The sequence below is a fragment of the Musca vetustissima genome, unplaced genomic scaffold (assembly GCF_032173495.1).
Source record: "Musca vetustissima isolate MV318-11 ecotype Yass unplaced genomic scaffold, APGP_CSIRO_Mvet_v1 utg12713, whole genome shotgun sequence".
In the NCBI taxonomy this organism is placed as follows: Eukaryota; Metazoa; Arthropoda; class Insecta; order Diptera; family Muscidae; genus Musca; species Musca vetustissima.
The window spans coordinates 51,323-61,115 of NW_026875654.1; the positions used below are offsets into that span (position 1 = coordinate 51,323).

Sequence of the window (9,793 nt, forward strand, 5' to 3'; positions counted from 1 at the left end):
GGGCCATAATTGCGGCCTCTGGAGCGACCAGAAATCTGACAAAAATTAACTATTTGGTCCATTTCATCTCCTAAATATTATCCGATCTTTACCAAAAACAATAGGGGTCTTCATTAAGCCGAACCCATCCAACATGCAAAATTTCGTGAAGATTGGTCCATAACTGTGGCCTGTATCGTGTTTACAAAATATAATGGACAGACGTATACACGGACGAACGGACACACATGTCTAGATCGACTCAGCTAGTCGAGATATGACCATCGGTATACTTAAAGCTGGGTCTAGGACCAATATTTCGCGGCGTTCCAAACTTTTGGGGCTGCACAAAGCTATAATACCCTGACAACATAGTTGTGTAGGATATAAAAATGTAGCCCATAAATATTTATGCCTTCAATAACTTTGGAAACAAACCTTTTTAATGATCTTCTATCAACATTTCATATTGTCGACCCAAATCTCAAACTTCATTCGCCTTTGTTAATTTTCCACTTTCGCAAAAAAACTCACAGCGATTTAAATGCTTCCGTTAAACAAATATAAACCGCAAATGTACTTAACTCTATTTTTTAAATCATTCCGGTTTTCCCTTTCAGCACATAATTAGCAACGTTCAGTACAAAACCAAACAAAATTAAAAAAAATCAGCACAAAACGAAATTCGAAACAAAAACGAAACGAGAAAAACTTTAATTAAATGTGACCTTTTATAGAAATAATTAACAAACAACAAAATACTCGAAATAAAAAACGGAACATAAAAACCAACAAAAAAACACAACAACAATAAATCCAAAAATAAAAAAAAAAAAACAGATCCCAAAAGCTGCCATTATAGTGCTTAGAAACGCTTAAAATGCTACTAAGACCGTCTATGAAAACGCTTAAATACTTAACATTGCTAATTGCCGTACTTCAAATTCAAATTCAGCCAAATTGCGCCAAAACAATCAACGAAATCAAGCGTCAGCTTAACAGACGTGACATCAAAGCCAGCCACAGTCATGCTTCGAAAAATCACAACAACAATAACAAAACGAACAACAACAATAGCAATAGTCATAGCAACAACATTGGATACTATCAACATTTTATCCAATCACACAAGGGAGACGAACAGAGTTCTCAGCTGTGGCATGTTAACCAGTGGCCTGTTACCGCTACCAAAGCTCAGCCAAGTTCCCAACCATTGAAACAAAAACAACAACAACAGCAGCGTGGAATTTCAACAACGTTAACAGTTCACCATGGCCGTAACAGCAGAGGTGGTGGTGGTGTGTTGAAATTCAAACACCATGGGAGAGGTAAGTAAATAACTGATGGCAGAGGGAGAATGACTGTTTGGTTAAACAATCAACAAGTTGGGTCGGCATAGGGTTGCCACCTTCAAGATTCGACTAAAATAAATTGGTCGAAAATTATTTGTGAGAAACTGAGGCGTCCTCGAAAAATATTTGTAAGAAACTGAGGCGTCATTAAGGTAAGAATCGTTATAGACGAGCTGAAGGCCAGCAATAGTTTGAAGGCGAGCAGGAGCTAACGGAGTTTTAATAGACAAGCTGAAGCTCAGGATGTTCTTATGGACAAGCTGAAGTTCAGGGAGTCTTTGTGGACGAGCTGTAGATAAGAGAATCTGCATAGACGAGGAGGTGGTCAAAATATCTGCATTGCATTTTTTTTATAGGCGAACTACACCTCAGGGTTCTTTAAAACCGACCTGAATCTCAAGAAATCCTTATAAACGAGCTAGGGTTTCTCTACAGAAAAGCTGATGCTCAGGAAGTCTTTTTAGGCGAGTTGATGCTCAGGGAGTCTTTTTAGATGAACTGATTCTCAGGTAGTCTTTATAGACAAGCTGATGCTCAGGGAGTCTTTATAGACGAGTTAATGCTCAGGTTGTCTTTTTAGACGAGTTGATGCTCAGGGAGTCTTTATAGTCTTGCTGATGCTTCAGGAGTCGTTTTAGACGAGCTGATGCTCAGGGAGTCATTATAGTTGAGCTGATGCTCAGAGAATCTTTTAGGACAAACTGAGGCTCAGGGTCTCTCTTTAGACGAGCTGATGCTTAGGGTGTCTTTTTAGACGAGTTGATGCTCAGAGAGTCTTTATAGTCAAACTAATGCTGCAGGAGTCGTTTTAGACGAGCTGATGCTCAGGGAGTCTTTATAGACGAGCAGATGCTCAGCGAATCATTTTAGACGAGCTGATGCTTAGGCAGTCTTTATGGGCGAGCTGATGCTCAGGGAGTCTTTTTAGACGAGCTGATGTTCAATGAGTTTTTTTAGACAAACTGGTGCTCAGGGAATCTTTTTAGAAGAGTCTTTATAGACGAGCTGATGTTCAGTGAATCTTTTTTGACGAGCTGATGCTCAGGGAATCTTTTTAGATGAGCTGATGCTTCAACAGTCTTTTTAGACGAGCTGATGCTCCAAGAGTCTTTTTAGGCGAGCTGATGCTCAGGGAGTCTTTTTAGACGAGCTGATGCTCCAAGAGTCTTTATAGACGAGCTGATGCTCAAGAAGTCTTTTTAGACGAGCTGGAGCTCAGGGAGCCTTTTTAGACGAGCTCATGCTCAAGGAGTCTTTTTAGACGAGCTGGAGCTCAGGGAGTATTTGTAGAAGAGCTGGTGCTCAAAGAACCTTTTTAAATGAGCTGATGTTCAGTGAATCCTTTCAGACGAGCTGGTGATCAGGGAGTTTTTTTAGACGGACTGATGCTCAGTGAGTCTTTATAGTCGAGCTAATGCTCAGGGAGTCTTTTTAGATCAACTGATTCTCAGTGAGTCTTAATAGTCGAGTTGATTCTCAAGGAGTCTTTATCGACAAGCTGATGCTCAGGGAGTCTTTATAGACGAGCTGATGCTCAGGCAGTCGTTATAGACGAGCTTATACTCAGGTAGTCTTCATAGACGATCTGATGCTCATAAAGCCTTTTTCGACGAGCTCATGTTCAGGGAGTCTTCATAGACGAGATGATGCTCAGGAAGTCTATTTCGATGAGCTGATGTTCAGGGAGTCTTTTTAGACGACCTGGATCCTCAGGAGTCTTTATAGAAGAGCCGATGCTCAGGGATTTCTTATAGATGAGCCAATGCTCAGGAAGGCTTTTTATATGAGCTGATGCTCAGGGAGTCCTCTTAGAAGGAGCCTTCTTTGACCAGCTGATGTTCATTGAGTCTTGTTACACGAGTTTATGCTCAGGGAGTCTTTCAAGATGGGTAGGAGCTGTTTATAGACAGGCTAGAAGTTAGGGAGTCGTTTTGAGGAATTGGGTCCGTAGGAGTCATTTTGGAGGAGCTGGAACTCTCGGAGTCTCTATATGTGAGTCTATTTGGACAAGCTGAAGCTCTTGGAGACTCTATAGATGAGCTAGAGTTCAATGGGTTTTAAACGGGGAAATTAAATTCAGTGAGTCTTTGTAATAAAGTTGGACCTCAGGGAGTATTTATAGACGAGAGAATATCTAAACACGAGCGGGAGAAATGAAGCTCAGAGAGCTTTCGCAGGCGAGTTTGCGAGTCTCTATAGTCGACCTGAAGAGGGTCTCTATATAGTCGAGCGGAAGAGGTCCTAGATAAACGAGATGGGCTCAGCCACTATAAACGACCTGTACCTGAGCCTGTCTCTCAGACGAGCTGGAGGTCTGGGTTTATGTCAACATATTTTAACTCAATGTGTTTCATCCCCATGTTTCCATCCGTAATAACCTTCCAAATTTCTTCCACAGGTTCCCGCAAACGCCGTAGTGTCTTTCACGTACGCTGGAATCCCAATGAACGTTTCATAGTCGAATCGAATGAAAATCCAGCCATAAATTCTTCCAAATTGGCCCCACATCCGCGCTTAAAAGTATCGAAGACAACAAAACTCAGTTTGAATGCCAAACATTATCTCTGCCACGATAAACTATCACCTGTCTGTGCGAATAAGACACAAGCCTTCAAGGAACGCATCTTGAAAATATTTGAAAAATCTCTAATGGAATCGGTGAATGAATCGAATTTTTATAATGTCGATTTTAAACCGGTATTTGGTGATAGTTTTGAGGAACAATATTATCCTTCGACGTGTTTGGTAATGGAAGCGGGCGTGAGGGTGTTGAAACGTAAAGATCCGCCATTTAATAAACTGCAATTTGGAAAGCTGTTTCCGAAGCAGAAGTTGTTTCGCCAGAAGAAAAATATAAAGACCTGTGCAATTGTGTCAAGTGCTGGATCTATGGCTGGTTCGAAGCTTGGGAGATTTATTGGTGAGTATAAAAATCAAGAAAATTTTGTGGTACAAAAACATAGGAGCTAAATATTGTCTGTTACAAGGGGTTGATTTTAAGGAGGATATTTTTAAGGACCTATACAAGGATTTTTAAGAACCTATACAAGGCGTAGCTTTTTAGAGAATATTTTTAAGGGCCTGTGGAAGGCGGGAATTTTTTGAGAATATTTTTTAAGGACCTCAACAAGACGTAGTAATTTTCAAGGACCCATACAATTAGGGGATTTTAAAATAATGTTCTGAAAGACCTATACAAGGCGTGGATTTCTAAAATAATTTTTTTAAGGACCTATACAAGGCGTGGATTTTTAAAATAATATTTTTAAGGACCTGTACAAGACGTGGATTTATTAAAGAATATATTTTATGGTCCTATACAAGGCGTGGATTTTTAAGAATATTTTTAGGGTCCTATACAAGACCTCTTTTTAAGTATATTTTTAGGGTCCTATACAAGACCTAGATTTTTAAGAAATTTTTTTAGGGTCCTATACAAGACCTGGATTTTTAAGAATATTTTTAGGGTCCTATACAAGACCTGGATTTTTAAGAATATTTTTTAGGGTCCTATATCAGACCTGGATTTTTAAGATTATTTTTTAGGGTCCTATACAAGACCTGGATTTATTAAAGATTATTTTTTTAGGGTCCTATACAAGACCTGGATTTTTAAGAATATTTTTAGGGTCCTATACAAGACCTGGATTTTTAAGAATATTTTTAGGGTCCTATATCAGACCTGGATTTTTAAGATTATTTTTTAGGGTCCTATACAAGACTTGGATTTTTAAGCATATGTTTAGGGTCCTCTACAAGACCTGGATTTTTAAAATATTTTTAGAATATTTACAATGCGTGGATGGTGCAAGGTATAAAAGGTTCATCCAAGCCGAACTTAACGACATTTCTACTTGATATTTTATTCCGCTCTCCTTTATACAATTTTTTTTTTAATTTTTTCCTTGACTACCCCAACTTCCTATCATAAATTGTTTTGAGACTTTACTACATGTTTTTATTTTAAATCTTAACTGCGAACGAAGTAAAATATTCACGTCCAATTTTTGACGTTTTATATCGCATAAAATATCCTCCTGTGTTTTGTTGTTGTTTTTTTTTTTATTTTTTGTAAGATGCCTAGTACAAGATACGAGAGAGAAATAAATATTTTTTTTTTATTTTAATAATGGAAATTTTACTCTAATTTCATTATTTAGATAGTCATGACATCGTAATGAGATTTAATCACGCTCCGACGCGGGGTTTCGAAGTCGATGTGGGCAGTAAAACGACAATACGTGTGGTGAATTCGCAAGTAAGTAACGTTCTGAGAACGAAACCGGCCGCAAAAGGGGGAACTGTTATTTGCAGGTTGATATGATGCGGGATGGATGGGTGTAATATTCCTGGCTGAACGGTACAAAATATTGAGGTGGATAAAGAAAAAAAAAAAACATTATCATCAGCTGGCTCCGTACGCAAATAAATAGCTTTATGATTTTTAATGTTTTGTTTTTATTTCTGTTTTATTTAATATTTTTCGTTGATATGTATCTGAGCCTGTGTTCGCAACGCTCGATTTATTTTCTTTATGTTTCTGTATGCACTGCGTATCGCCCAGTCACTCTCGTGATGATTATTGTTTTTCTTGTCTCCATGTCTCCATCATGCATATGATGTTGTGTGATGATGAACAACAACATTGCGGTAAAATAAACAACCGCATTGACTGTCTGTTCACCCAGCCCAGTTCGGGCAGCCAGGCAGCCAACCCACCCATCCATTCATCATCAGCACAACCGATGAGTAGAACAAAAGATTTATTTTTCATTTCCTTTTAGGTTGTCACAAAGCCTGAATTCGATTTTGCCCATGCACCCATATTTCAAAATGTCACCATTGCCGCCTGGGATCCCGGCAAATATAATGGCACCTTGGAAGATTGGCTGACCACATCGGATTATGATTTATTTACGAATTATGAAATCTATAGGCGTCGTTATCCGAAATCACGTGCCTTTCTAATTGATCCGCATTCAATATGGCGTCTATGGCAGAGTTTGCAAATGTTTGCCGGCAATAGACCGCTAAGGAAAAATCCACCCAGTTCGGGATTTATAGGTAAGGTAACATAAATCCGACAAAAAAAGAAAAGAACAAAAATTAAAAATTAAAAAGAACGGGTCAACATTCTTGGGTCGCTGGATGTTTTTTATAGAAAATAATTCACAGAACCAAGGGTCCGTCGATGCTTTCTTCTATAGGAAAAAATCACTGACCAACATTTGGGTCTGTCTTTTTTCTATAAAAAAAAATTCACAGATCCTTGGGTCAGTCGGACTTTTTTCTCTAGAAAAATATTAACAGATCCTTGCGTCGGTCGGGCTTTTTTCTGTAGAATAAAATCGATAAAAAATTCAACCACCAAATGGTCTCCCAAAAACCACCGAACCAAGGGCCTTAGAATTTTTCTATAGAAAAAAGTCAACGAACGAAGGATCTCCAATGTTTTCTATAGAAAAAATCACAGACCCAAGGGTCATGGAATTTTTTCTATATATCACAGAACCAAGGGTCATGGAATTTTTTCTATAGAAAAAATCACAGCCCCAAGGGTCATGGAATTTTTTCTATAGAAAAAATCACAGACCCAAGGGTCGTGGATTTTTTTCTTTAGAAAAAATCACAAACCCAAGGGACATGGAATTTTTTCTATAGAAAAATACAGACCCAAGGGTCATGGAATTTTTTCTATAGAAAAAATCCCGACCCAAGGATCTTGAAATTTTTTCGATAGAAAAAAATCAACGAGCCAAGGCTCTTGAAAAGTCAACGACCCAGGGGTCTTCGAAATTTTTTCTATAGAAAAAACCACGGACCCAAGGGTCTTCGAAATTTTTTCTATAGAAAAAAGTCAACAACCCAGGGGTCTCGCAATTTTTTCTATAGAAAAAACCACCGACCCAAGGGTCTTCGAAATTGTTTCTATAGAAAAAAGTCAACGACCCAAGGGTCTCGCAATTTTTTCTATAGAAAAAAGTCAACGACCCAAGGGTCTCGCAATTTTTTCTATAGAAAAAAGTCAACGACCCAAGGGTCTCGCAATTTTTTCTATAGAAAAAAGTCAACGACCCAAGGGTCTCGCAATTTTTTCTATAGAAAAAAGTCAACGACCCAAGGGTCTCGCAATTTTTTCTATAGACCCAAGGGTCTCGCAATTTTTTCTATAGAAAAAAAGTCAAAAAAAGTCAACGACCCAAGGGTCTCGCAATTTTTTCTATAGAAAAAAGTCAACGACCCAAGGGTCTCGCAATTTTTTCTATAGAAAAAAGTCAACGACCCAAGGGTCTCGCAATTTTTTCTATAGAAAAAAGTCAACGACAACAAGGGTCTCGCAATTTTTTCTATAGAAAAAAGTCAACGACCCAAGGGTCTTCGAAATTTTTTCTATAGAAAAAAGTCAACGACCCAAGGGTCTCACAATTTTTTCTATAGAAAAAAGTCAACGACCCAAGGGTCTCGCAATTTTTTCTATAGAAAAAAGTCAACGACCCAAGGGTCTCGCAATTTTTTCTATAGAAAAAAACCACCGACCCAAGGGTCTTCGAAATTGTTTCTATAGAAAAAAACCACCGACCCAAGGGTCTTCGAAAATTTTTCTATAGAAAAAACCACCGACCCAAGGGTCTTCGAAAGTTTTTCTATAGAAAAAACCACCGACCCAAGGTTCTTCGAAATTTTTTCTGTAGAAAAAGTCTCGAGCCAAGGATCTTCAATTATTTTCTATAGCAAAAAGTCCCGATCCAAACCTCTTGAATTTTTTCTATAGGAAAAAAGTCCTGAATCAAGGATCTTTAATTGTTTTCTATAGAAAAATGTCCCTACCAAAGGGCATGTGGATCTTTTCTCATCTTTAAACCTCCCATATTTTATTACCTTAAATCTTTTCTTAATACCCTTTTCAACACTAACTCCGATTATCAATTTTCGAAAATTGTTTCACTGAAATTTATTGACCAGCCTCTTCAAATTAACAGCTAAAATTAACACACAACTTGATTTCTTTCTCTTACTCCCTCTTCCTTTCGTTTCGTTAACAGGTTTGGCCCTTCTACTACCTCATTGTCCAGTAGTGGATTTTATCGAATATATGCCATCGACACGTCTAAATGGCCGCTGTCATTACTACAGCAAGGAGGTGGGTACAATTAACAACCGCAACAAAATCACATCACATTATCCTTCCCCATATAAATATTTTTTTACTTACTTTTGGTCACAAAAAATTTAATAACATGACCTCAGCCAATAAAAACAGCAAACCACGACAGCCACAAAAAATCGAAACTCAGTACACATTAAAATAACATTTCCAATGAAAATCTGCGATTTTATATTTTTACATTACGTTTCCTTCTTCTTCTCAATTTCATTTTCAGATTAACTCGGCCTGTACATTTGGCTCTTGGCATCCCCTCGCTGCCGAGAAATTAATGGCCTTGGATATGAATGTGGCCGATGATATGTCCGTCTTTCAGTTTGGTATCCTACGAATGCGCCGACCAGATAAACTGTTATGTGGTTTTAATTTTCTTGGTTATTGAGGTGGAGGAGGAGGAGAAAAATCGAGAAGCTGGAGGAGAATTGATGGGGGAAATGGACACAGCACAGCCATAACATTTACACAAGAATCACTGAATTGGCGGAATAAAATTTACTTTAATTTTCTGGTGGTTGGCTGAAACGCCAAAATAAAAATTAAATCGAATTAGCAACAATTGAATGGAATGGAAAAAAATAAATAAATGGAAAATAAACATTTAAATAGGAAATCACAAGAGATGAGAACGGAGTTTTATTTACATTGGAAGGGAATTATTTGGTCGTTACTTCAGACACAAATTTAAGCGAAGATTCTTAAAATGTTTTATAGGAAAACCGTCCCAGCCAATTCTATTGGTTCTTATTATAAAAAAGTTCCATTGAATTTTGAAATTTTTTCTATAGAAAAAAAGTGTCGAGTAAATGCTCAATAAAAAATACCTTAGCCAAGGCTCCCGATTTTTTTTCAAAGAAAAATGTCCTGTCCTATTGATTTTCATCTATAGAAAAAAAAACAAGCCCGAGATAATGCACTAGATTTTTTTCTATAGAAAAAGTACCGAAACAATGCTCTAGATTTTTTTTCTATAGAAAAAAGGGCCTGGCCAATATCTTGAATTTTTTCTATAGAAAAAAGTACCGAGTCTTGAATTTTTTCTATAGAAAAAGCAGGTCCGAGCTAAGTTTCTCGATTTTTTTTTTCTGCAGAAAAAATATCGATACAAAACTTTTTATAGAAAAAGCCTCGAAACATGGCTCTTGAATTTTTTTCTATAGTAAGAAAAACCCTATCTTGGGCTCTTATATTTTTTCTATAAGAAATAGTCCTGAGCGAAGGCTATATAGATAAATGTGTTGTACATAGAAAAAAGTGTTTCTATAGAAAAAATCCCGAGGCAATGGTCTTAATGTTTTGT

The 9,793-nt window shown here is 37.5% G+C and overlaps 1 protein-coding gene across 1 annotated transcript; it reads left to right on the forward strand.

Moving 5' to 3' along the window:
* Positions 1 to 859: 859 nt before the first annotated feature.
* Positions 860 to 8,880, forward strand: LOC133338173 (beta-galactoside alpha-2,6-sialyltransferase 1). The gene is made up of 6 exons (XM_061546356.1): positions 860 to 1,307; positions 3,730 to 4,251; positions 5,492 to 5,589; positions 6,116 to 6,395; positions 8,375 to 8,472; positions 8,714 to 8,880. Exons 1-6 carry the CDS (start codon positions 860 to 862, stop codon positions 8,876 to 8,878), a joined length of 1,611 nt encoding a protein of 536 aa, XP_061402340.1. The 3' UTR covers positions 8,879 to 8,880.
* Positions 8,881 to 9,793: the final 913 nt, after the last annotated feature.

What these genes read in the sequence shown, in the direction of transcription:
- LOC133338173 (XM_061546356.1), top strand. Translation starts at nt 860, where the DNA reads ATGCTACTAAGACCGTCTATGAAAACGCTTAAATACTTAACATTGCTA. An exon ending in TACGTGTGGTGAATTCGCAA is followed by an intron (nt 5,590 to 6,115) that starts GTAAGTAACGTT and finishes ATTTCCTTTTAG; the next exon opens with GTTGTCACAAAGCCTGAATT. An exon ending in ACCCAGTTCGGGATTTATAG is followed by an intron (nt 6,396 to 8,374) that starts GTAAGGTAACAT and finishes TTTCGTTAACAG; the next exon opens with GTTTGGCCCTTCTACTACCT.